At 61.8% G+C, this 26,954-nt stretch overlaps 1 protein-coding gene across 3 annotated transcripts; it reads right to left on the bottom strand.

Moving 5' to 3' along the window:
* Positions 1-10,642: 10,642 nt before the first annotated feature.
* Positions 10,643-26,748, bottom strand: DOK7 (docking protein 7). 3 transcript variants are annotated; one of them, XM_029235893.1, is made up of 5 exons: positions 26,502-26,748; positions 24,249-24,449; positions 14,038-14,157; positions 12,181-12,297; positions 10,643-11,358 (listed from the first exon to the last, which is right to left on the bottom strand). In XM_029235893.1, exons 1-5 carry the CDS (start codon positions 26,719-26,721, stop codon positions 10,643-10,645), a joined length of 1,374 nt encoding a protein of 457 aa, XP_029091726.1. In that variant the 5' UTR covers positions 26,722-26,748. The 3 variants fall into 3 exon arrangements, with proteins under 3 accessions (XP_029091726.1, XP_029091724.1, XP_029091725.1); XM_029235891.1 differs by lacking the exon at positions 14,038-14,157 and having other exon boundaries at positions 26,502-26,721; XM_029235892.1 differs by lacking the exon at positions 26,502-26,748 and having other exon boundaries at positions 24,260-24,377.
* Positions 26,749-26,954: the final 206 nt, after the last annotated feature.

Here is a 26,954-nt window from a genome sequence, read left to right on the forward strand (position 1 = left end):
GAGACCCTAGAGCTCCCTCGCCCCCTTCCACTGTGAGGACACAGAGAATCAAGAAGCTGGCCCTACCAGACACGAAGCCTCCACAGCATGATCCTGGGCTTCTGAACTCCAGAACTGAAAGTAAACGGATGCTGTTTACGCCCAGGCTATGGTTTTCTGTTACAGTGGTCCAGTGAACTAAGAAACCACTCTTGGTAAGGTTGGATTTCCCTGTTCAAACTTCATAAACATGCAGTTATAGTGCGGGGATGTGTCTGTGTCTGTGTGTGTGTTGTCTGGCTTCCAGTAGATGTGCTGGTGAGATTCAACAATGTCTAGCAGCAATTTGTTCCTTTTCGTTGCTACGTAGTATTCCGTTATGGGGGCGTATCACACTTTGATTTTACTCCATTCTGCTGTTGAACACTTGAGTTGTTTTCAGTTTTGTACGTAACATCAGTTAGAAATGACTGTGGTGAACATTCGTGGGGGGGTGGAGCTGCTGCCTCCCAAGCACCTCACTTTCCTCACCTGGATTTCTCTCAGGTGCTTTAACGAGGTCCCTGTTGATGGGCAGTTATTTCTAATGCGTTTTTTCAAGATAAGGTGTCCTCAACATAATAAAGCCCACAGCTAACATACTCAGCAGTGAAAAGCTGAAAGCTTTTGCTCTAAAATCAGGAACAAGACAAGGATACCCGCTCTCACCACTTCTATCCAACATAGTATTGGCAGTCCTAGCCACAGCAATTCGGCAACAAAAAGAAATAAAAGGCATCCAAATTGGAAAGGAAGAAGTAAAACTCACTTCTTGCAGATGACATGAAATTATGCATAGAAAAAACTAAAGACTACATCCAAAAACTGTTAGAACTGATAAACGAATTCAGTAAAGTTGCAGGGTACAAAATTAATATACAGAAATCTGTTGTGTTTCTATATACAGTGAAAGTAAACTACCAGAAAGAGAAATGAAGAAAACGGTCCCATTTATAATTGTATCAAAGAGAATAAAATACCTAGGAATAAGTTTAACCAAGGAGGTGAAAGTCCTGTACACTGAAAACTGTAAGACATTGATGAAAGAAACTGAGGAAGACACAAATAAATGGAAAGATATTCCATGCTCATGGATTGGAAGAATTAATATTGTTTAAATGCCCATACTACCCAAAGCAATCTATAGATTCAGTGCAGTCCTCTAAAAATTCCAATGACATTTTTCACAGAAACAGAACAAACAATCCTAAACTCTTTATGGAACCACAAAAGACCCCGAATTGCCAAGTCAATCTTGAGAAAGACAAAGCTGAAGGCTTCATGCTCTGTGATTTCAAACTATATTACAAGCCTATAGTAATCAAAACAATATGGTATGGGCATAAAACAGACACATAGATCAATGGAACAGAATAGACCAGAAATAAACCCACACTTATGTGGTCAGTTAATTTACAACAGAGGAGCCAAGAATATACAATGGGGAAAGGACAGTCTCTTCAATAAATGGTGTTGGGAAAACTGGACCACTATCTTACACCATGTACAAAACTTAACTCAAAATGGATTAAAAAACGTTAAGACTTGAAACCATAAAACTCCTAAAAGAAAACAGTAAGCTCCCTGACATTGGTCTTGGCGATGATTTTTTGGATCTGACACCAAAAGCAAAGGCAACAAAAGCAAAAATAAATAAGTGGAACTACATCAAACTAAAAAGCTTCTGCACAGCAAAGGAGACCATCAACAAAATGAAAAGGGAACCTACGGAATGGGAGAAAATATTTGTGAACCACATATCCGATAAGGAGTTAATATCTAAAATATATAAAGAACGCATATAACTCAGTAGCAAAAAAGCAAACAATCCAGTTACAAGTGGGCAGAGGACCTGAATAGACATTTTCCCAAAAAAGACATACAAATGGCCCACAGATACATGAAAAGGTGCTCAACATCACTAATCATTAAGTTTTGTTTTTTGTTGGTTTTCCTATTTTTGGTCATGCCTTGAGGCATGCGGGATCTTAGTTCGCTGACCAGGGATTGAACCCGTGCCCCCTGCAGTGGAAGCACAGAGTCCTAACCACTGGACCACCAGGGAATTCCATCATCACTAATCATTAGGGAAACGCAAATCAAGATCACAGAGAGACATCACCTCACACATGTTAGAATGACTATTATCAAAAAGACAACAGATAACGAATGTTGACTAGGATGTCGAGAAAGGGAACCCTTGTGCACTGTTGGTGGGAATGTAAATGGGTGCAGCCTCTGTGGAAAACTGTGGAGATTCCTCAAAAAATTAAAAATAGAACTACCATATGATCCAGCGGTTCCACTTCTGGGTATTTATCTGAAGGAAATGAAAACACTAACTCAAAAAGATATCTGCACCCCTGTGTTCATCCCAGCATTATCTACAACTGCCAAGATATAGAAGCAACTGAAGCGCCCATCCATGGATGAATGGATAGAAGATGTGGTACATACATACAATGGAATGTTACTCAGCCATTAAAAAAATGGAACCCTGCCATTTGTGACAACATGGATGCACCTAGAGGGCATTGTGCTAAGTGAAGTAAGACAGACAGAAAGATGACTATATGATCTCACATGTATGTGGAATCTTAAAAAAAAAAAAAACTGAACTGATACAGAGAACAGATGTGTGGTTGCCAGAGGCGGAAGGTAGGGAGTGGATGATGCGACGAAGGGGGTCAAAAGGCACAGACTTCCGATTATAAACTAAGTCACAGGATGTAATGTACAACACGGCAACTGTAGTTAACAATACTGTAGTGTGTATTGACAGCTGATGGAAAGTTGGTCTTCAGAGTTCTCATCACATTCCGTAACTCTGTGAGGTGCTGGGTGTTACGTAGACTTACCGTGGCGATCATTTCACAATATATACAAATATAGAATCGTTACGCTGTCCACCTAAAGCTAATATAATTTGTCAATTAAACCTCAACAAAACAATAATAAGGTGTTGTGTCTGACACTGATATTCCAGAATTAAGATGCTAAACCCAGCACAGCACTGGAGGCCCCCCAGCCTCCAGGGCACCTCTCTGCCGGATCTGTGTCCAGCGCCCTGCACAGTCTCCCTTAGGCCAGCTCAGGCCTGAGGAGGGTCCAGCCTGGGGACCTGAGGGCACAGGGCATGACAGGACATGAGGGGAGTGGGAAGGGCAGTGATGGGGGTGTCACTGCAGGGGTGCTGGGCCAGGGATGCCCCTTCCCTCTCAGCAAAGGTGGGGAGCCCTTCCCAGACTTGAGTTGGGGTCCAGGGTCCCTGAGACCTCCTTCCACGACCACACAGTGGTCCATGGGCCTCACCCCTGGTGGCTGCAACAGCTTTGCCGAGGTGACCCTGGTGGACTTGGCCACCAAGTGCTGGCTAGCCCCCCCTCGCAGCTCTGGAGGAAGGGCAGGCAGTTGTCTGGTCCCCACTTGACCCTGTGTGGCCGCCCTAGCTGGCTTAGCCCTAGCACCCCTGAGCCTCGCTGGCCGGAGGGCAGCCATCGTACGTCAGGACACACCCCTGCCCTTGGCATTTGTGCTCCGTGGCCCCTCCACAGACTCCCGGCTCCCCGACCGCCCCTCTCGTGGCGCCCTTGGCCAGGCCTGGCTGACCCCGCAGGGAACTGCTCTGCTTCCCATGACCATGTTGCTGCAGGTGCATGCTGCCCAGGAGACCCCTTGGCCACCCACAGCGCCGGAGGGGGGTGCGGAGACCCTTCCTCGATGCCCCACACATCCATGGCCCTGTGTTAGCCTCACGGAAGCTCAGCAGGCTCATCTTATTTGGAAAACGGGAGACCCCAGACGCCAGCCACTCAAGGTCACTGGTAAGGCCCGGGACCCCCAGTTGCCTGTCCCCGAGCAGGTGCGTGCAGCCTGCCCAGGGCATGGAGGTCGGCCCCCCTCCCACCCGAGGGAACCCTGACACAGCTGAAGCCCCGGACTGGGGTGCGCTGGCCACGCTTTGCCCCCACTTGTGCCTTAAAAGGGAAGCCTGCTACCCTGGAGTCCCATCCAGGGTGTGTGAAAACCGTACCTGTTTGTTGAGCAGCCCCGGGGCCTTTGCATCCCACTAGGCACTTCGCCGCCACAGGCTCGGCAGGGGAGGGGGACTGAAGTTCTAGCCCCACCGGCCTGAGGGACCCGCCGCCAGGAGGAGGAGGTGTGGGGTGCAGCCGCTTGGGCTCCCCACGGACAGGCTAACCACGGCTCGCTGGGTTACGGCAGGGAGGGATGGGTCTGCGTGGGCCCTGGTCGGGATCCCCACCAGGCAGAGCACGGCCCCATCTCATCTCTGAGGCCCGGGTGGGACAGCCCGGCTTGGCGAGGAGGACAGGAAGCCCACCGCCAACTCCAGGAACTTCCCACCATCCGGACTCCCATTGGCCAGTGGAGGGGGAACCAGCCCACCGGCCCGCTGAGCCCTGGAAATGCCCTACGACCCACCAAGGCCACAGGGAGAGCCCCACCCAGCCACCAGGAGTCCCTCCGTGTGTCCAGAGGCACGTGGCACGAGCCCTCACCCTCAGGAAATAACTGGCCGGGTCGACAGTGGAACACGAGTGATTTTAAACCATTTACAGAACTAACTAAATGGGTCCCAAGAAGCGGGCAGTCAGCTGAGCGCGCGAGGGCCATGCCATCCAGGCACAGGGCAGCAGTGACCCAGAGGGGACAGCGGGGGCCCTGCAGAGGGCGCCACGTGGTGGGGCCTGGCCGGGTCCCCCGCGGTTGCGGACATGCGTTTGGCTGGGACACATCGTCGTCACCGGGTCGCCGCCTCCAGGAAAGGCGCGGGCAGATCGCATCCCAGGACCGGAGACTGCTCGCCAGACGCCGCCTCAGGTCCACCCGGAGCCGCCCGACACCTGTCCAGGCGGCACCTCCCGCCGGCCTGGGGACCAGAGCAGGCGTCAGAGGAGCGCCCCGGAGCCGTCCACCCGCCCCCACCCCCGCCCCAGGCCCGGGCAGCGCGCCCACCCTCGGCTCGGAGCCTGAGCGCCGGGACGCAGCAGAGGTGCCGCGGGGCCGCTCCCTCAAGCCGACGGGTCGCGTCGCAGTCCGGCCGCCTCACCGCGGGGTCCCCTTCCGCCTCTGCTCCAGCGCCGGCAGCCGCTCCTCCCGGGCCTGCGCGTGCCGGGCACCCGCCCTGTGCGCCGCCTCTGTGGCCAAGATGTCGATCTGCGCGTAGCGGGAAGCACCGGCCCCTGCGAGCAGCCCCAGGTGAGCCGGCGGGGGCACACCCACCCCGCGCTCCGGCCAGGGCCTGAGCGCCGGCTTCGGGGCTGTGAGGGGGTGCCCGCGAGCCCCTGGCCCAGGGCCGATGCGCCCGGGGCTCAAGGCCCCTGCGGACCCACCTCGGATGCCCGCGCCGCCCTCCTGGAGCTGCAGGCCCAAGTAGTGCAGCTGCCTTGGGGGGGAAGGGCTGGCGGGGACGTTCACATATGTGGGCGCCTCACTGCACGGCCTCTCGGGTCCTGCGGGGAGAGGGGCTGTGAGTCCCCAGGCGGTGGCCGAGGCTGAGCTGACCCCCTAGACTGTTCGGGAAAGAGCTCCCCACTGCCCACCCCTCAAGTGTCCCGCTCTTCTCTCCAGGGCCTGGGGAGCCTCCCCGACTCCCCAGTTTTCCTGGCCATCTTTTCCCACCCCACCCGCGTCCCTCCCTGACCGGGGTGCCCCTGCCCCCCACAACGGGCTGACCAGGGATGCCCCCTATGGCCCGCTGGACACACGTCCATCTTCAGCCCCTGGCCGCCCACCCTCAAACATCCCTCCCGGCCACTTCCTCCTTGGCTTCCAGGTGCCCTGCCCTCCCAGGCAGGATGCCCCTCCCCCTCGGCTGTCCTCCCGGCTCACCCCATCTGCTTCAGGGACCCTCTTTGGACCGGTGAGTCCCCACAGAGCATCGTTCCCTGAGCGCAGGCCCACACTTCCATCCACTGTGACACCTCCTCCAGGGTGGCCCCAGGCACTTCAAGTCCCCTCCCCCATCCAAGAAACTGCCCCCTGCCTCCCCCATTTCCTAGAAGTCGATGGTTTCACTCAGCAAACGCCAACGGGGCTCCGGGCAGGTGCGACAGGAGTGCGACAGAAAATGCGTGCCTTAAAGAAGCCTTTCTGTGCCTTAAAGGCACAGAAAATGTGTGCCTTTCTTAAATGTGTGCAGAAAGACTCCGTGTGCGACAGAAAATGAGGCACAGAGCACACCCCCGACCTCCAGCCACGCCACCCGAGGCCAACCTCCCCCGACTTGCAGCCTCTCCCAGATTCCCAGGCCTTCCCCTGGGTCAGAGCCAGCATCTGCCCAGCCGTCACCTCTTAACGGGGCTTCTCCAAGGGGACCCCGCGTCTCCCCCGGCTCCCTGCCTGGGCTTCCTCCCACCAAGGTCGCCAATGCCCCTGCCCACTCCTGGGTCCCCAGAGCATCGTCATCTCTGTTCTCTGTCACCTGGAGGACAAGCCTCCCTCTTAAAGGCTGCAGCTCCAGGCCAGAGCTGCCCGCTCTGACCAGGCACGTCCCGGGCAGGCTGGCCACGCCCGGCCACCTTGTCCTCAACTCGCTGCCTGGCACCATCGCACCCCAGCCAGGGCTCACCCCAGCTGCACACTGCCGCCCTGCTGTCCACTGTCACCCCCTCCCCGCTGCACCCTCCTCCCACTGACCCCCCGCTGTCTTGTCTGGTACAGACTTTCTGGCTTGGGCTGTGACTGCGGCCACTGTGACCCCACGTCCCTTGTCCCGAGGCTGTGCCAAAGCCAAGGCCTACCTGAGTGCATCACTGGGAGCCCAGGGGGTGAGGCAGCAGCTCCCTAGACCAAGGAGAACACATGTCAGTCTGTCCATCCGGCTCCCGCTCACCCGGCACCCAGCCCAAGAGCCAGGATGCTACCCAAGAGTCACAAAGGGCCACCCGCCAGGGAGACCAGCCAGGGGCCCGACTCCTCTCCAGGGGTCCCTGCCCACCCTGACACCCACAAACCCATTTGGGGTGAGGCGTCGGCAGCTCGGGCCTCCAGAACACATCTGGCCTGGCTGCTCTCGGCAGTGTTGGCGGCCAGCTGTGCGGCACGGTTTGTAGCCATGAGATGCACGAGGGCTGTCACGTCACCCCTGGCCCCGGGCACTGCCGGCCTGCTCTAAGCAGGGCACCCCGGCTGAGCCACTCCTGGGGGCCCCGTGAGATGGGTCAAGGCCCCCAGACCGCAGGGTGGCCACTTTGAGGTGCCTGATTGGAGGTGCAGAAAGACTCCGAGAAGGAAAGGGGTTCGGGGGCTTCAGAGCTGGGGACAGTGTCTGCCGGCAGATTGGGAGGGAGGGACGGTGGCCCACTGCCGGCACGTTCACTGCTGCCTGAGCCTCCATCCCCCAAACCAGTAGGAGATGGGCCAGCCAGGGCCAGGGGCACCTGACAGGAAAGGGTCTGGCATCCCCGGCGCTTCTGAGGAGGACAGCCCGGCAGTGGGGTCTCATGGGGGGCTGCGGGCTGGCATAGGGGTGCAGAAGCCTGACCCGCTCTCTGGGAGGTCAAAGGGGCTGCCCAAACTCAGGACACAGCACCTCGACCCTGGTTCCGGCCAGGCTGCTGGGCACCTGGGCTGGCCTAACCCATCACCTTGTGTAAAGGCGCCCGGGCAGGCTTGGGGATTTGGGGAGGGTGTGTCTGACCTCCAACACCTGGGACAAGAGCCGACCGCCCTCAGGAGCCCCATCGCTAGCTGCTCAGAGCCCCACCCACAGACGGCACCTGCTGTGCCAGCGGCGAGCCCTGCGGGCACAGCGTCAGACCCAAAGGACGAAACCACGTGCCGTGGGAGATGAGCAAACGCGGCGCCTCCTGTCCCCTCCCCCTGGGCGCCAGGGCCAGGTGGGGGCAGGTGGGTGCACGGAGCCTGGGGAGGCGAGGACGACTCTCTGGTTGCCCCCAGTCCTGCCATTCCTGGCACCTGAGAAGCCCACCCCACCCCAGGGAGGGTGAGTGAAGCTGGTGGCCCCAGGAGTGCAGAAGCAGGTGTTCCCAGCCAGGGGCGCGAGGCCCACCCCGTGAGCTCCGGAAAGATAGGGGACGAGGCCAAAAGCTTCCCACGGGGCTACCCTGGCGGCGCACCTGGCCGCACCCGATGAGAGGCTCCATGCCTCTGGGCTGCCCTGGGCTGCAGGGGAAACTGAGGCACACCCTCCTGGGGGCTAGGCCCCCCTCCTGAGCCGCCCCATCGCCTCCCCAAAGGGCCAGGGTGGTCAGTGGCCACTCCCATGGAGGGCCCCTCCCTCCTCTGGGCCCAGGCCCTGGCCACGCCCCTCCAGCCCAGAGCCCGTCCCCTCCCCTCCGGAAACTTGCTCCGACCGCGCCCGAGCCCTCACCTGGCGGTCCTCGGTCCACCCCTCCCGCTGCGCCCCTCAGATGGCTCTTCCCTGAAGTCCCGGCCAACGACCTCGGTCCAGGAGACCAGAGGTCACAGCCAGGGTGCCCGCACGGGCCAGGGGAAGGCCGAAAGCCCAGCTCCAGCCCTCCCTGGCTTCACGTGGAGGGCAAGTCCCTCGGCCGCCGGGGCCACCACCTGCTCTGGTGGAGGGCGGGCCGTCTGCGGGCAGGGCACGTGGGAGCGCAGCAGGGCTGGGCCTGGAAGATGAGGGCTCTGGCGGGAGCGGGCTGCCCAGGCCTCCAGGGCCGCTCCCCACAGCCCGCAGCACCAGCACCTCCCAGCCTCTTTCTTTTGCAACAAGGCTGGTGGGTCCCTCTGGGGAGGCGACAGTAGCAGTGAGTCGAGCCCCTTTGACAGGCAGCCACCGAGCACTTCCATACAACATCTCAGCAGGCCCCTCGGGGCCCAGGCAGGCGGGACTGCTGTCCTATCTACGGAGGAGGCCCAGACAGGGGCAATGAGTTGCTGGCGGCTGCCCAGCCGGCAGACAGGGCCCCAGCTTGCCCTTCCCTGCACTGCAGTGTCGCAGGAACCGGGCCAGAACCCCGGTCCTCAGCGTCCACAGGGACCTGGGCCCCCCGGCTCTCTAACAGGGCGGTGAACAGGGTGAAGTGGGTGTGACGGTGGGATGTGGCTTCCCGGGATGTGCAGGGGGACCCTGATGGGGTCCCTGGAGCTCTGCTGCCCACGTAGGGGAGACTAGGGGTGGCGAGGGTGCTCCAGGCTCAGAGCCAGGACCCTCACTGGCCCGGGAGGTAGGGTGTCCACCCTCACTGGACACAGGGAGCCACCTGCCTGAGCCTAAGGGACCACTGAGGACCACATTGTGGTCTCCAGTGAACGTGTGCACACACATCACACAGGCCACACACGTGCGTGGGCACACACATACACCTGGCACCCAAGCACAGATCACACCACACATGTAACACACGTGCACACAGGATGTGCACACGCCACACACAAGTGCATGCAAATGCACGCACGCAATGCACGCCATGACACACACATGCACGTTGCATGTCACACGTGTGTGCACGTCTCACGCACAGTACACATGCATGCAAATGAAAGCACTCACATGCACACATCACACGCTGGCACACACACCACACACACATGCACACGTGCACGAGGCCTGTGTGCTGTCTGAGGCTGCTCTCCTCGTTGACGCCTCCGGCGTGTTCAGGCTTAAGGCTGAACAGACAGGCGAGGCCTCTCCCTGCTCTGTGACCCACGGGGCAAGGGAGGCCGAGCCCCTGGATTTCAGGGACAGTTAAAGGCCCCACTGGGAGGGCCGGGGGGGAGGTGGACACAGCTGGCCACATGGAAAAGGACAAGACGATAAGAAAAAACAATTTTATTTCCAGTCTAAGAATATTACAAACAGTGTCAGGTGTGAAGAGCAACAAACGGCTTCAGCCAGCAGTGAAGGTACAAAGCGAAACAGTTACAGCTGAGCTGTGTGCGGGACGCAGCCGGCTGGAGCCCAGATCGGACGGACACGGGCCTCGCCTTCCACGCGGGCGTCTGGAATCGTAGCGCGAATGGACAAACCAGGCCACGCAGCCAAAATCCATGCAGGAGAGCAGGCCGAGCCGACCGCGGAGGGCGTGGAGGAAGCGCGACGCCCGCAGGCGGCCCACCGGCAGTGCCTGGGGCCCCTGAATGCGAACGCCAGCCCGAGCCCTGCGTCCTCTGGTCCTGACCACCAGCCCCTGGCTCAGCCAACAGGGCGGAGGGGGGCGCCCGCGGCCCGCGCTGTCCCGGGGCTCCCGGCAAGTGACCCCGACCCTGCCCTTCCCCGCCCGCCCCTCCCCCTGGAGCGCGCAGGTTCAGAAAATGGCGGCTGTGAGTGAGCCGTCGGGGTCCCGGGGTCCCGAGAGCCAGACCCCCAACAGTCCCCGGGGCCTCCTGGGCCTCAGCAAACCCCCCAAAGGACAGACCACCTGTGCGCGCAAGCAGGTGAAGCCCCTCGGACATAACGCAACGCGCAGAGAGGTTAGTCTCAGGCTCCTGTTTGATTTGGGCACCTGGTCCTTGGGCTCTGCCCCGGACCCGGTCCCCCACCAGCCTCCCACCTTCCAGAACGCACTTCCAGCTGCGTCCGCGGCCCTCCCTGCAGGCTGGACCCCCAGGCCCCCAGGCCGCCCCACGGCAAGAGGGCAGCCCCACGAGGGCACCGCCCACCCCACAGCCGCCGCCCTCAGGGAGGCGCATTTACCTTCAGTCCTCCGCAGACGGGACACGCGGAAAAGAGAGCCGGAGGGGGCCCCGCGTGGGGGGCGCCCGCTTCCCAGGGCTCGCCCGGCCCCGACGGGGCCTCTGTCGCCTGTCCCCGCCGTCGCTCGCCCAGCCAGCCGGAGGGACACCCCGCCGCCAGCCGGCCGCCCGAGTCCCCGGCAGCTCCGTCGCTGGCGCTGCCCTGTGTGGCGGGGGGCTGGTCCTGGGCCGCCTGGCGCAGGCTGCGGGGCGTGTCGTAGTGGGGCCGCGGCGCGGTGGGCACCTGGTACTCGGCCGCCCCGGGGGCGCAGGCGCACAGGCCGGGCTCGGGCACCACGCCTCCCGGCAGACTGAGCAGAGAGCCCAGCTCCTCGGCCCCGCGCCACACGTCCAGGCTGCTGCCTGCGAAGGACGAGAAGCTGCCCGAGTAGGAGGAGTGACTGCCCGTGGCGATGCCGCTGTCCGAGGAGCTCTGGCGGCCGACCTCCTGCAGCTGCCGTGGCCGCAGCGGCTTGGGGGGTGGCCTTGAGGCACCTGCTGTGGCCTCCCCGGGGGCCTGGGCGGCCGCCAGCCCGAGACCCTCCGGCGACGCACCCGCCGAGGACGGGGACGGCTCTGGCCACGGCACGAGCCGGCTGCTGGCGCTGACGTCTGAGTGGCTGGCCTCTGACGACGAGCTGGACAGGCTGCGGTCGTCCCCTGAACGGAGAGTCGGGGGCTGAGACTCCTGTGGGGCTTGGGCTGCCCGGGGTGGGCTGGGGAGCCTAGGTGGGAGCTGACGTCTAGCCCCCCCACGCCCCCACCCTGCTGAGGGCCTGCGCTCTCCGGTCTCCAGTCGCCACCCTGGGACGGCTGACCCACACCCTGCCTGGACCTCCACGCCCAGCGTCACCCAGGATGGCCCCTTCGCCCACACCAGTCCCCGCCCTGCCGTCCCCCTGGGAACCAGACGTGAGCCCTTCCTCCGGGAAGGTGGCGGCCCTTGCGCACCTGAGCCCCCGGCTCTAGGGGCCTGGACGGAGAGGCCGCCGTCCCCACTCTGCACCCGTGGGACTGGCGACAATCACACAGGACAAAGGGCCCGCAGAGCTCCCCCGCCTCTGGCCCAGGAGACCCCGGTGCAGCCCCCCACCCACCACCCCCGGGAGCTGCAGCGTCCCCTCGAGGGCCTGCCGGCCCTTTCTGTCCGTCTCCCCGCGGAGCACAGCAGCTGAGGGGCCTCGCTCCCGGCAGCCAGCACCCCTGAGCCTTCTGTGTGGCCACAGACGGTGAAGCCACAGCCTCACCAGGCCACACCCCGGTGGCTGGGAAGGAATTCGAACCCAACCCCCCAGCCAGCACCCACGGGGCACCGTGCTTACGGTCAGCATCCAGGCCGGGGCTTAGTGAGTGTGGCATCACGAATGGACCAACAGAGGGAGGGGCATGAATGAATGAACAGGAGCTGGGAGGTTGCCTTAAAGGGACAGCTGCGGCCCCAGGGCCACTGGCCACCCCTCACGGCCCAGGCCATGGCCCTACCTGCGCTGCCCGGCCAGCCGGAGTGGGAGAGAAGGCTGAGCCGCTTCTCCAGCCGCAGGGCTTCCAGGGCCTCCTGGGCCACGCGCTCCTCCACGGCCGGGCCCCCGGCGCTCAGGTCTGCAGCAGAGGAGACGGTCAGCGAGGAGGCGGCCCCAGCCCCGTCCCCGCGGCCCACCCACTGCTCAGGACATCACAGTTACCCCAGCACTGCCAGGGCCGTGTGGACCTCGGTCCAGTCGCAGCACCACAACAGAGCCCCTGGGAGTCCCAGCTCCTCCCCACGCCAGCACCCCAGCTGCCAGACACCAAGTTCAGGGTACCCAAACCACCCCCGTCCAGGTCCCCGGCCATCATCCTGTGTCCCGGACCCGAGGACAGCCCCCCCGACCACCAGCAGATGCCCCGTGCCCCAAAGTGGACAGTCCCTGCAGTGGGTCAGGACACTGGTACACCCTCCTGCTGATGGGGAGGCAGCAGGATGCTGGCACTGGATGGACTCACAGCCCCACCACTTGCCCTCCCTGAACCTCGCAGCCATGACTGCAAAACGTGGGAGCAGAGACAGTGCACGCCACGCGCAATGGGACCAAGGTGGGAACGCACAGGACCTGCTTGGGGCAGGGTGGACCCCGGAACTCTATCTTCTCCCCTTCCCCCTCCCCACTGTATGTGAGGCAGGTCCTGCCTCTGGGCCTTGGTGCCCAAGTGCGTCTGACCGAGCAGCGGTCAGCTTGAGAAGACACCCCCAAATCTCAGTGTTAAGGCTGCTGACCCAATGGAGGCCACATCTCAAGAGTCCCCAAAGATCACAGGCTTTCAACACGACACCGGCCAGGCTCAGCGAGCAGGGACCCACCAGCCCTGTCCACACCCCAGCTGTCCACACCTGCCCCATCCACGCCAGCCCCCTTCTGATCCCGGCCACCCACACCACTACCTGCGGCTGCAATGCGGTAAGACGCCAGCAGAGGGCGCCGCCGCACCACCCAGCAGAGCCCGGGCGGCGAGGCTCCGGTCACAGGAATTGCCTCCTTCCTCCCCATCCCGCCCCCCACCCCGCCCCCCGGGCCCGCTTGGGGGGGTTGCGGGGCTGAGGAGCGCACGCTGGGAGAAAGGGGACCTGGCACGTCGCCAGCCCCTGTCTCCCTAGGAGGTCCACCTGCCCCCGACCTGGCTATGGTGCCCACGCAAGGAGGCCACGGATGTGAGCTCACTGACCACCTGCTGTCCGGCCACAGGCCTTGGTCTCCCACCTGGACAAGGGGACAAGCGCTGCTTCACTGGGGCGAGGGGAGTATCGGTGACCCTGGGTACCACCCACCCGGAGGGCCTCGGTCAAAGGAAGTTGCGATGACAAGGACCAGCCTTTGTCCCTGCCATGGGCTTGGGCCTCCCCGGCCTCCCCGAGGGAAGAAATGCCCAGGTAGCGTGGCCCTCCGCGGGCCAGCGCCATCCCTGGTCCAGGACTCTTGAAGAGCAGTGTCCCAGCCACAGCCAGGGAAGCGGGAGAGAAGGCCAGGCCAGCTCATGCAGCCCTGGCACCTACCAACCCGATGCGCTGAGACCCCAGCTTACAAGGCGACTTCCAGCCCGAACTCTGGCTCCCACGGAGCCAGCCCTGACCCCAGCGACCGCAGGCGAGGGCCCAGCCCAGGTCTGGGAGACGGGCTGGCTCGGAAGGTCTTCAGGGTCCCGGGCTTGGGCCTCTTGCTGGCCCACCTGGTGCAGCTGCAGTAATTGTCCCAACCGAAAGCCTCAGCCTCTGAGCGTCCCAGCAGCTCAGACCCTGTGGAACCCGAGATCAAGCAGCCCACCTGACCCTCCCACCAGGCCGGACTCCCCAACTCCGGCACCCACCTGGGAGAACAGGCCGCAGCCCAAAGGGGCCCTTGGTCGGGGAGATGCCGCGGACAATGCAGTCGAACAGGAAACTGATCTGCTCTCCCTCGGCCGAGGACAGGAAGAAGACCCCAGCCCCTGCAGAGGGAGGACAGACCCCGGTGTCAGCCTGGCCAGAGCTCGGGTCGGTGGGGCCCCTGCAGGGCGGGCTCAGGGCCGCTGCGCGGGGACAGCCCACAGAGGCCTGAGCCAACCCGTGAGACACCCCCCCCCCCCGCCCCCGAGCACCGCGGCGATGTCCCCACGGCACTGTGGTGACGTGAGCCATGCAGGCGGCTCAGGCCACACGCCGGCTCTCCCAGGCCTGAGGACACCATCCCGGCCTGAGTCCGGGCTGCACGGCCTCAGCAAGGTGGGAGAGGGCGTCCTGCCCGCTGGCCCCAAGCCGTCAGCCATCTCTCGTCTCCCAGGCTGGTGAGAGGAGCTGGGGCGACTTCTGGAGGATGGGGGTCACAGAGTGGGCCGAGGAGGGCGTCCCGGCTGCGTGGAGAGCCCAGCAGCCCCTCCCTCTGGCCCGCGCTCCTTTGAGGGGTGGGCGGCGGGTGCACATCCAGGAGGGCGGCTGCGAGACCTGGTTTCCTCACCCGGGCTGTGGTGAGGGGAAGCTGGCAAAATACAGGCGGTGGCTCCTGCCCTGCAGACGAAGCAGCCTGGCCCACCTCAAAGCCCCTCCCCTCTTCCCAGGCTCGTTTTCTGGGTGGGGGGCACTGGAGCCCCTGGTGCGCAGTTGCAGGGCTGAGATCCAGCCTCGGGGCTCCCACCCACAGAGGTGATTTTAAAAGACACGTTTACATACTGAGATACGGGGAAGTCATCGTGGCTTATACGCGAGTTCACTTGAGTTTGATGCTAACTAAAAGAGCCTATTTGTGGTCTATCGAATTGCACATCTGCTTTAATTATTAGAGGAAAGGGCACATCGACCAGCAATGAAGACCGTCCACGTTAAACATGAAGATTAAATAAATGCCCCTTCTCCTTCGACGCTAAGCCTCCCTCCCAGGTGCCAAGGCCACGCTGACTCTCTGTGTACGCGCTGGTCTGTTTTTTTATTTTTATTATTTTTTGAAACCTTGAAGAAACGTCACCCTGACTTCTTTGATGGTCTTTGTTCTGACAAGATATAAAGCTGTGCTGAAAACCCTGCTTTTCCGGAGTCATCTGGGAAGCAGGTTTCTGGGCTTGTCCTCAGTTTGGCTCAAATAAAACTCTTTTCTATTCTTATTATTGATGGTTTATTGATTATTTTCGTTGACAGAGGGGAGGCCCGGCTGGGATCCCAGACCAGGGGGCTCGGCTAGAGGGGGCACGTGGGCCTGCAAGACGCCAGGGCGCAGAGCGGCCGCAGGGCCCTGCGCTGGGCCGGAGCCCCGCCAGCGTGAATGAAGTCCCGCGGCCGAGTGAATGGGGACACCGGGTCACCGGGGCTGGACGCCCGGCGTGGTGTCACCACACAGGAATCCCTCGGTGCCTCGCCCTCCTCCCTCTGCCCAAAGAAAGGCCTGCTCCCTCTGGAAGGAGGGTGCCCGGGGCAGACGGGGAAGCGGCGCACTAAAACTGTCCCGGTCACGCTCGCTGGCACCGAATCCCAGGGACCCGGGCCAGTCCCACACGTGGTGAGGCCGCCATGCCCCTGGGCGGCCACCAGGCCCCAAACCGGTGACACGCCTGCTCGAGAGGTGAGAAAGCGGACGCCCAGAGAGGGGCCACGTCCTGGCACCACGGAGCGTCTGAGCAGACGCAGAGCCAGGCCCATCCTGGGGGTCCCCCGGGGGCCCCCACGAGGCTCACTGCCCAGAGGGGCTGGGTTGGGGGATGGTCCCTCCCAACCTAGAACTCGAGCCCGGGACCTTGGCCGGCGGCGGGCGGGCAGGGAGGAGGCCCCGTCCCGGCCACCCCCGCTCCCCGGGGCCAGGCCTCTAATCCGGAGCTTACAGTCAGCTGGCAGAGGCCTCGGCACAGTCAGTCCCCCGACTATAAAAAACCACATTACAGGGGAAGCAGAGCCGGTGGCATTCCACGGGAGTCTGTGAGCTCCCGAGCCTGAGCCTCACAACCAAGGGACAAGGCCTCCCGGACCCAGCAGCGACCTACCGCTGCCCCGTGGCTCCCCTCCCCACCCCAGGCTTTGGGGACAACAAGCTCCCCAGGTGTGCCCGGCCCACCTGACGCACCTCCCCCGTCGCGGCCGTCCCCCTCCACGACTCCCCGCAGCCACCCGTGACACCCCTTCACCTGCTGAGACTCTGCTCCGGTGACATGGCCTTTCCTGACCCCTGACCCCTGACGGTTCACCCGGTAATGCTTTCAGGGGACACCTCCTCTGGGGCAGAGCCCCCGACCTTTTACCTCCTGGGTCTGACGCTGTCCCGGCCGCCAGGCCCAGCACCTTGAGGCAGGACCACTTCTGAGTCGTCTGCAGTCCCCTGTGTCTAACCCAGGGCCAGGCGCCCAGAAGACCCCCGTGCTCAGTGTAGATGGAAAGGGGGGCGTGGAGGCAGCCGGGCCCCCTCCCCTCCCCAGGGAAGGGCTCTCCGCATTTCTTGTTTGCTTATCTGTTTTGGGGGAGGGGAGGCAAGCTAGGGCCTGGACCCGTTTTGCCACGTTGTACCGGTGTGGTCACTGTCACGACGGCCCCCCCGTGCCTCCTCTCAACCACGTCCGTGAAGGCTCCACCCCGAGGCGGGCTCTCTCCCGGGGTCTGCGCCACAGGAAGTAACCGAGGGACGCTCCTTAGGGTTTGGGGCCGAGGCCTTAGGGGCTGGAGACCCCCACGTTTGCTCTCCTGGAACCAGCCACCCTGTGAGAAACCCGGCTGTCCTGCTGGAGGGCGAGGCCCCGGAGGAGAACTGAGGCGTCCCGGCCAACAGCCAGCACCAGGGCCCCAGGCCGTGCCTGAGGCCACCCACCAAACGCCACTGCCCGAGTGACCCCAGTACACCATGCAGAGCAGAGAGAGCCCTGAGAGCCCTGCCCAGACCACTGACCCACAGAATCGCAAGCCAGGAAACAGCACTAAGTTTGGGGTGTCTGTCCCCCAGCAATAAATAACACGGGAAATTAACAGAAGGAGGAGAGAGTCCTGCGGAGCGGGACACAGACGCTGTGGATCCTCGGGTGCAGCAAAACTCGCCCGCGTTATGAATATCTCCAGCCGTGAGAAAGAAAGGCCTTCCTTCAAACGTTCAATGAGCCCAGTTAGATCCCGGCCGAGTCCCATCTGAAGCTAGTCTTTAATCTGTGGCCTCCAGACCTTGGTCACTGGACCCCATTAAGAGCTCAGTCCCCAGCTCCTCAGAGAACAAGCATTCCACCCTTTGCTGACAAAGACCCCACGGTGAAGTCCAGTCGAGGACAGAGTCTGAAGGCGTTGGAGGACTTTCCTGCCGAGAAGGTTCTAGAAAGCTCAAGTCCAGACAGCACGGATTATCAGTCAGGAAGTTGGCACAGCTAACTGAGCCCCTTGGGATATTATTTTGCACAGAGTTTCCTAATAGAGTAAAACATCTGGTAATTAATGTTTCGTTTGTCTCTGCCCTTATCTGGGGAGAAAGAAGCATAGTTCAATGAAATAAGTTCATTCGAAATGAAGTTTTAAATTTCACCTGATCATTTCATACCCACTAGGAGGACTACTACTTAAACAACAAAGAAAAAGAAAACTAAAATGAGACCGAAAACAAGTGCTGGCGAGGGTGCAAGAAACTGGGCCCATCGTACACTGTTGGTGGGAATGTAAACCGGGGCAGTCATGTGGAAAACAGGGTGGCAGATCCTCAAAAAATTAAACAGAGAACCTCCATCTGATCCAGCAATTCTACTTCTGGGCACACACCCAAAAGAATTAGAAGTAAGGTCCTGATGAGATATTTGCATACCCGCGTTCATAGCAGCGTCACACACAATAGCTAAAATGCGGAAGCAATCCAAGTGTCCATCGACGGATGGAGAAACAAAATGTGGTCCATCCATACGGTGGAATCTGATTCAGCCTTAAAAAGGAAGGGAATGGTGACACCTGCTACAACATGGATGAACCCCGAGGACACTGCGCTGAGTGAAACAAGCCCGTCACAAAAGGACAAATCCTGCATGATGCCATTTATATGAGGTCTCTAGAGTCATCAAACTCAGAGATGGAAAGTAGAATAAAGGGTGCAGGGCTGGGCGGGGAGAGGGGATGGGTAGAGAGTGTTTAATGGGGACAGGGTTCGGGAAGACGAAAAGGTTCTGGGGATGGGGGTGGTGATGGGGGCAGAATTACGTGCATGAATGTGCTCACTGCCACTGAACTACATGCTAAAAGTGGTTTAAAGAGTACATTTTGTGTTATGTGTATTTTGCCACAGTAAAACAAAAACAAACAAGACCAAAAAAAACAAACAACTCCTCCGGGAAGCAGGCTCTGTCCCATCCTCGAGGGAGCCGTCTCCCCACCCTCTTCAGCCCATCCCATCCCCATCCGGGCAGGAGGCAGCCACGCAGTGCAGGCACCTCACATCCTCACGGCCGCTGCTAAATGCCAGCCGCCTGCCCTGACAACACCGCCTGCACACAGCGGGCATCTCCCACTTGGAGATGTGGGATGAGGCTCGCATGCCATCACGTCCAGATGGTCCCGAGAGGCCACCCTGCAGGTCCCCAAGGACAGGAGGACACGGGGCCTGCTTTTCTGCCTAGGGGGAAACAGACTGAAGCAAAACACCCCAAAAAGGAATCCCCGAGTCTGCTGAGAGCTGAAAAGTGTCTGGTCCTGCCCCACTTAACCCCAGGGCCAGGCGGGCGCTGGGGTGGCTGGCAGCACGGCAGGGCACGCAGTGTGGGGTCAGGTCCCCCCAGGGCCAGACCTCGGCTCCAGCACGCTCAGAGGGACAGGCCAGGGCAACTCACGGACAGCTCCGTGCCTCAGTTTCCCTGCCTGTAAAATGGGGATGTGCACACACCACGTAGGGTTGGTGTGAGCACCTAGAACCCCACGAAGTATGGGGCCCTGCAGGGGGGTCTCTTGGGGTGACTATCACCCCAGCCCCATCTCTCCCTGGCCCTGTGCAATTGAGGCCTCCCTGGACACCCAGAGTGTCACCTCCCTGGACACGCAGAGCGCCCAGAACCATCCCCGTATGCAAATGCCATAGTGGACTACAAAAGGGTGACAGGTTCCGGGCCCAACTCCCACCCCCGGAGCAGAGACTTCAGGGCAGAGGGCTGAAATCAACCACAAACCTGTCAGAAATGTGACAGGGGCCCTAGACCCCAAGGGGAGACTCAAGCTCCAAGTATAAACCTGAACAGGTTCTTGACGGGGCCTCTGCACAGGCTGCAACCCAGCCTGGGACGCCTGCCCCACCACTCAGGTTCACCTCCTGAGGGCCTCCCCAACGCTCCCGGCAAAGCACTGCTCCGCTCAGCCCAGGCCCACCCTGCTGGGACCCTCGCCTGGCCTCGCCCTCCTCCCCGCCCACCCCAGGCTGGCCCTCCCTCCCTCCCTCCCCCTCTCACTCACCACCTTAACATTCCTGAACCCACAGGCCCTGCCCACCCACCCAGCTGCCGCCCACAGCAGGACCCTGCCTCAGCGGATCCACATCTCACGCCCACTCACGGCCCCTGCCTCCATCCCGTCTACACCCTGGGGCCACAGTTATCGCCCTCAACACAGATCTGTGGGTGGCACTGTCCTGCTCTAGCACCTTTGATGGCTCCCTGCTACCCTGGGAACACAGTGCAAGCTCTGGTCCAGATTCCTCCTCTTACCTCACCTCTGCCACCCCGCACACACTGTTCCCGTCACCCAGCCGCACTTAATGTATGGCTGGAGCACCTTCTCTCTTCCCCCCAGCCCTCCCTACCTTCGGCGGCTGGGCCAACTCCTATTCACCCCGCAGAGGCCCCACTCAGGTTCACCTCCAGAGGGCCTCCCCAACGCTCCCGGGCTGGGGTCTGTGGCCCTCCCCGGCTCCCCTTGTGCCCCCGAGGATTCTAAACGCTTTGTGTCCTCCCACACAGGCTGAGTCTCCCCAGCCGTGTGCTCCCAGCTCCAACCCCTCACCCAGTGCAGGCCACAGAGAAGCCCCTGAATGCATTCCCTCCTCCCCAAGATTCCTGGGCTTCAAGACCAGGGCTCCAGCAGTTCCAGCGAGACCAGCATTTGGACCACAAAAGAGGCACTTAAGGGCTTCTCAGAGCTGGACAGGCGTGGCAAGACGGTCTCTCCCTAGTTCAGAGCTTCTCCTTTACGCACATATAAAAATCATTTTAAAATGCTCACTGCACCCCAAGGGGCTGACAGGATGGCCTGGACCCCGAGGAGCTAGGGAGAAGGAGAGGGGGAGCAGCCTGCACAGACTTAGGAGCCAGCCTGGGACCCCCGCCCTCCACCACCCGCTGAATTCCTCAGCATCCGAGGACCCCGATCCTGTCCGCAGCCGGCTCACACGGATGTGGAAATGCCCTTGAAGTGCCCTTGACAGGACCTGCCAATGTAAAGGACGGGGACTTCCTCTGGGGCCCCTCATCCTAGAAACTTCCGTTCCTGCTTAGGCCCTGTCCAAATGCCCCCTGGCCCTCTCCAAAGCCCTCCCCAGGCTCCAGACCGCAGACAGACCCCACTCTCCCGGGCCCACCATTCTCCCTGCCTGCTGAGCCTCTTGCTGGGGAAGGGGCCCTAAACCTCTGTGTCACCCTCACCAGCATGCCCTGCCCCTGCCCTGCAGCCCTAAACACACACAGCGGGCCGTGACCACCCCAGAGAGAGAGAATCGGGCCACGCTGGGGGACCTCAAGCTCCCGGCCACCAAGCCCAACCCCCATCCGAACCATCTGCACAGGCTATCGTCCACGTGGAGGCCACAGAGAGGACACGTCCACCCACGCGGTACCCGGAGCCACACGGAGCCCCCCGCACACCTGCCCGACCCCTCCCCCACACGCTCCAGGGCCCTCTCCTGACATCCTGTCACCCACGCCTCAGGATGGGTGAAGGGGGCCAGGGTCGAGTTACTGCTCTCTGGAGTGGTCTGAGGCTGAGGGCCCAGGGGGTGTGGCCTGGGGGGCCCAGGGTCCAGGCTGGGACCTGCCCCAGGGGAGAAGATGTTGATTCCTTACATCCAAAACCCTCCAGGGCCTTCTGGGGACTCTAACCCACTCTCTGTCCCGGTGCCCACAGACTCATCGAGATCTGGATGCTGGCACCGTCACAGTTCAGGTGACCCCTGTCATGGGCTGAATGAACGGTGGCCCCAAACGATAGGTTCACATCCTGGAGCTGATGACTGTGGCCTTATTTGGAAAAGGGTCTCTGCAGGTGTGCTCAAGTGAAGGCTCTCAGATCATCCCCGAGTGTGGGGTGGCCTTAAATCCAACGACTGGTGTCCTACAGAGACGCCCCGTGATGCCGGAGCAGAGACGGGAGTGACGCAGCCACAAGCCCGGGCACACCTGCCCCCCCCCCCCCGGGAGCTGGAACAGGCAGGGAAGACCCTCCCCTGGACCCCCGAGGGAGCCCGGCCCTTCCCCGACTTTGACTTTGAATGAAACGGTGAAGGAACAAATTTGTGTTGTCCTAAGGCCCCGGTTTGTGGTCATTTGCCGCGTGGCCCCAGGACCCTAACTCACACCCTTCCTGGACCTGAACTAGCCACCCTCCTCCCAGGACGGCCCGGGTCCTGAGCGGCCTGGTGCTCTGACCACACGCACAGGGGTGCACCGTCCCTTCCCACCCAGCCCTGCATCGAGTCCGGTAACAGCCTAAAAACTGGCTTACACGAGCAGAGCAGCGGCAAGCTTGTCCCTGGAAGAGAACGGAGCCCAGTGGGACCTGCCGGGGGCAGAGGGTCGGGACAGGCTGGCCTAGCCACCCACCACCGTGTTCGGCCACCGTTGACCGGGTGGGTTTGGCCAGGGGCCTCCAGACAGCCTGGAGGGGAGATGAGGATGCCCAACAGGGACTCTCTCTCGGTCCAGGGTCCCTCAGCGGGAGGGAGAATGTCTGGCCTGCAGCCTGCAGGTCAAGGCGGATCCGCTGGGCCAGCCCGGGTTTGTGGACGGAGCTAACTCGAGGCCTCAGGCAGAAGCAACAAGGTGGCCCTGTCACAGTTCACGCTGGGGACCCAGGGAAGGCACAGCGGCTCGAGGTTCAGCTGCTCCGGTGCCTGGAATTGTTGACGATCACAGAAGGAGCCCACCCACACCAAGAGTCGGAATTTTCAACCCTGAGGCCTCAGGGGAGAAATATCTAGAGGGCTCTATTACATTATGTCCGGGCAAATAAAATGGTCTCCAAGGAACCGGTCCTCCTGGCCTGCCCCCGCTCGAGGGCACACGCCAGCACCAACCCCAGGTCTGAACCCCAGTCCTCAAAACAGCCACAAGCCATCCTGTCTGAGGCTCAGCACGCAGGGATTCCACAGTTCCAGCCAGGACGCTGGTCTCTCCCCCCTACCCTGCCCGGGGTGCCCCCAGCAGCTCCAGGGCCCCACATGGAGGAGATCTCGGAAGGGAAGGGCAACCACGTGCCAAGTACGCTGTGACCTGCGGCTCCCGGCCAGCCACGTGAGGGAGGGAAACAAAGCTGGGCCAGGGTCCCCTGCACCACCCGCTGCTGTCACCTCTGATGTACCAAAGACGAGGTGGCCCACGGCTTGTCCAGCAGAAAGGACTCTGGCCAATGTCCCGTGCACCCTTCCACAACAGCCCAGGCAGGCAGGCCGACAGCTGCGCTCACCCCTCACTCATGCTCAAAAACTCCAGGTGGGAAATGCACAGGCCCAGCCGCGGTCAAGGCCCTTCGGGCGCCGTCTGCGGCCGCCCCACCAGCTCCAGGGCCACTGCGCCAAACTTCCCGCCCCAGAGGTCCACCTTCGCCTCCGCTACATCGCCCCTCCCTGCCTCCCTGCGTCTCCAAGCTTTTAACCTCCCCCAAGCCCAGGACCAGGGAGCATCATACAATTCAGTGGCTACAGACATCTTGCTGCCTTGAGCAGGAACCTGGCCCTCACCTGCTTGTTCACCTGTTTGCTAAGCACCTTTGAAGCCTACATCTTGTCCCCTCAAAGGCAGGGCCCTGCGGGCTGCCAGGCTGGGCCGGATCAGCCTGTCCCACCTCACACACCCCTTGCGGAATGAGGGGGCCAGATGCCCAGCACGCAGCACAACCGTGTCCTCTGTCCAGAGAAATCCAGGCATGACCAAGGCCCCAGAGCCAGGTGGACCCCCATCCTGGCCATACCGAGCGTGTGCCAGACCCTGCGGTAGGCCCTGGCCATCTGCGTGCTCTCATGAGGCTGCGGGTGGCAGAGAGGGGGGCGGTTAATGCCCCTTTACAGGGGTGGAGAGGTGGAGAGAGGTCGCCCCCAGCTTAGAGCCTCCATCCACCCTGCACACGAGGGAGGGGCCGATGATCCCCCTGACCAGGGTCCCAGGCTGAACGGAGGTGGGATGCACAGCCCAGCACACTGACCATGGCCCTCGAGGCCGCCCAGCTGGTCAGCAGGAGGCCCTCGGCCAGCCGCAAGCCCGGGGAGGCCACGCAGATAGGCTCGGCCCCGCTGGAGAGGAGGGAAGGGACTTCTCGCTCCCCGCGGTGACAGCAGGTCCACAGCGGCCCCCAACTTGGAGAACAGCAGGCTGGGGGCACTGGAACATCCCCCACTCCCACCACGCCCCTCCCGGCCTCGAGGACAGCTTGCTGGAGCTCGGACACCACCTCAGCCCTCGGGACCCCTGCCTCACTGCTGGGCCCTCGCGTTCGGCCCCCACCTGTGACGTCCAGCCTGGGAGGGCCAAGGGAGCTGGCGGGTCCACTACGGAGTTTCTCAGCACATCCTCAGTAAATGCATCTATTCTTCTTCTTCCCCCTTTTTTTTTAAAGCCAACCTGAGCCGCTCTGATGCTCTGTGACCTGGGACGTAGGCCCATGAGCTGCCTCCGGGTGGCCCCTGCATGGGCTTCCTGCGGGAGGGGCCCTCCTCTCAGCCTCCAAGCACCCACCCTCCAACAGCAAGAACAGAGACGGCTGAGGGTCTGGGCTCGACGTTAAAAGACATAACCCTGCCGTGTCCCCGAGAGGCCAGCTGCAAGCAGGAGGGTCGGCTCTGAACCACGGTCGGGCCGGGAAGCCGGGAGGTCTGGGGCTGCCCGCGGCCCAGGGTCCCCACGGCCCACATACTTACAGTACCCACACCTGGTCCCTCCTTCAAAGATGAACCCGCTGGGCACGGCCCCATAGCGCCGGAGGTCCGACAGCTTCCACTGCCCCGTGACGGCCGGAGGGACGTCCCTGGCCACGACGAGGATGTCATTGCAGAGGTGCAGGGTGGCGGGTCCGCTCTCCAGCTTGGTGCCTGGAGCCACGGTCACGTGGAACCTGTGCACTAAGGGCGGGGCAGGGGCGAGAGGGCGTCGCTGGGGCAGAGGCGGGGGAGGGGGGCGCAGCATCCCAGGGTCAGCTCAGAGGGCAGGTCTGCCCCACCCCGCCTCCCAGCGCAGCGTCCAGCCCCGAGGTGGCTACACTCACCTCTCCCATCCGCAGGGGGCCCCCTCCCCATCCTAACTTGGCCCCGGCGAGCTCCAGTAAAAGCTCACATGTGACTCCTGGTAGGTCCGTGGCCTCAGGACTCCTGTTCACAGCACGTCTTCTGAGAACCCCCGCCAAGGGTAGCTGCTGTGGTCCCATTTCAAAGATGGGGAAACGGAGGCCCAGGAGGCCCAGCCTCCCATTGGTCCGTGGAGAGTCTAAGGTCTGCCTCACAGCCCAGCCTGACCGCAGGGACGCTCAGGAAACCGTGGACCCCCTTCCCTCTCCAGTTAGGGGTTCTCCCTGGCGCCGAGCAGGACAACTTGCTCCCCGAGATCTCATCCACTACCTCGGCTCAGCGCTCTGCCCTGAAGCCCCTCAGAAGGATGGTCTTCTCTCCCCAGATGGCTCCCACCTCAGAAGAGGGTGCACCCCGGAGTAGCCGGGCCCAGGAGTGGACGGCGGCCTACCCACCCGTGCCCACCAGCCTCATCTCCAACCCAGAGGGGCCCAGTCCCAGCCCCACCTCCTCCTCCCTGAGCCCCACCCAAGCCCCTGCAGGAAGCCCTGAGGGCCTGCAGTGCCCGGCCCAAGGAAGCTGGGGGTCAGCGACCCCATCAGTGTCCTGGTGATTTCTGGCAAGGTGCCGAGACAGGGCACCAGCTGCCTCTGTGCAAGGGCCCTGCCTGCCCCGTAGCAGAAAAGGAGCCGTGCCCTGAGCCAGGCTGAACTGGCGGGAACCCCCAACCGCAGAACTTTCTGGAAAGGCGCGCTCTTCCCTTCTGCCACTGCATCCCCTCACTGAGCTGTCCACACGTCCCCAGACTAGGGGACTGCTCTGGGGGCGCCCAGAGGTGGGAGGGGCCGCAGCCCCCTAGCCGGGCTGGGCTGGTGTGAGGTGAGCAATGGCCTTACCTGGGCACAAAACAGTGGCCAAGATCACTGACATTTTAGTGATTATTCAAACAACAAAAATTAATGCAAAATGCCCACGGTGAGCGAAACAGCAAATGTGTGAATCGAGACCAGGCTGGCTGTGGCGCTGGGGCAGCTGAGGACGGGAATGTCTGAGGGTGGCTCGGAGCCCAGCTTCACTCTAAACTCTGACACTTTGTTCGTCACGGGCTTTAGGCTTTAATTTTGAATTTTTAAAATATGGTGTTAAAATATCACGGGTTTCGAGATAAATTAGGACGTGGGGATTAAAATATACACACTGCTATATATAGAACGGGTAAACAAGAAGGACCTACTGTATAGCACAGGGAACTCTACTCTTTATTTGTAAGAAATTATCATGGAAAAGAACATGAAAAAGAATATACGTATATGTGTATAAATGAACCACTTTGCTGGACACCTGAAACTAACACAACATTGTAAATTAACTCTACTTCAATTTTTTTTAATTTTTAAAAAAATATCATGGGTTCTGATGGCTCAGCTGGGGGCCCGCCCGCCTCTGCTCACACAGCCGGGTGGGCAGCGGGGCTGAGAGGTGGGCTGGGTCCCCCCATCTCCCGAGAGCACTCCCCGCACCCCGCTACTCCCCTTGAGGGACACGCGGGGGACGGCGCTCCCGACACCGCGCGGCTCCTGCCGCCCCGGCTCTGGACTCAGGCGGCCCCGTTAGAAGCCAAGGGTAGCACTTGCGGATCACTCTGCTCAGCCAGCCGCCCGCTGGGGCTAAAAGCTCTAGTTCAGATGAATGGGGTCAAAAGTTAGGGAGCTCAAGAGGGGCCAGCCCCCCAGCCCCCCGCCCCAATTGCGGCCGAGCGGAGGGCGCTCAGCAAGCACTGGGCTCCGTGGCCTGGAGTCGCGTCCTGGCCTCTGCAGCCCGTCGGCGGGGCCCGCGGGAAGCTTCAGGACAGAGGCTGGGCCCCCGGAGCCCCGCACCGGTGTCACTCACCCTCACCCAGCGCGTGGCGGATCCGGGCGTCCCAGGCGCACATGGCCTCCCGGCTGTCGAAGCCCAGCATGATGGCCTGCGACAGGCAGACGATGGCCAGCGTGTGGGCCAGGCCCTCGTAGGGCAGGCCGGGCTCTAGGCCGCAGATGTCCTCCAGCGCGAGGCTGCTGCGCTCCCGCATCCCTCGGGCTCGCTCTGACCTGTCCTTGTAGGCCAGCATCAGTAGGCAGTCTGCGGAGGGCGCGGGGGGCCGTCAGGCACACAGGCCCAGTGCAGCTACCGCCCCGGCCCCGGCACCCGCTCGCCCGAGAGTCTGGGCCCCGGCCACCCTGCACCTCCACCTTGTGTGCAAGTGGGTGACCCCACCCACACGGCCCCGGCCACACAGCGGAAGTGGGTTCAGAACACCCCCTGGCTGGCCTGCCCACCTGACCCTGGCCCCCAGCCAGGGCC

This window comes from Monodon monoceros, unplaced genomic scaffold, assembly GCF_005190385.1.
Source record: "Monodon monoceros isolate NGI ecotype Baffin Bay Population unplaced genomic scaffold, NGI_Narwhal_1 Super_Scaffold_20, whole genome shotgun sequence".
Taxonomy (NCBI): domain Eukaryota; kingdom Metazoa; phylum Chordata; class Mammalia; order Artiodactyla; family Monodontidae; genus Monodon; species Monodon monoceros.

Excerpts from the sequence above, each read along its gene's own strand:
- DOK7 (XM_029235893.1), bottom strand. The coding sequence starts at position 26,721 with ATGCTGGCCTACAAGGACAGGTCAGAGCGAGCCCGAGGGATGCGGGAG. Across the intron at positions 12,298-14,037 it reads GCTGCGGCCTGTTCTCCCAG|ACCTGAGCGCCGGGGGCCCG; the intron begins GTGGGTGCCGGA and ends CCTCTGCTGCAG. Across the intron at positions 11,359-12,180 it reads CGGCTGGCCGGGCAGCGCAG|GGGACGACCGCAGCCTGTCC; the intron begins GTAGGGCCATGG and ends CTCTCCGTTCAG.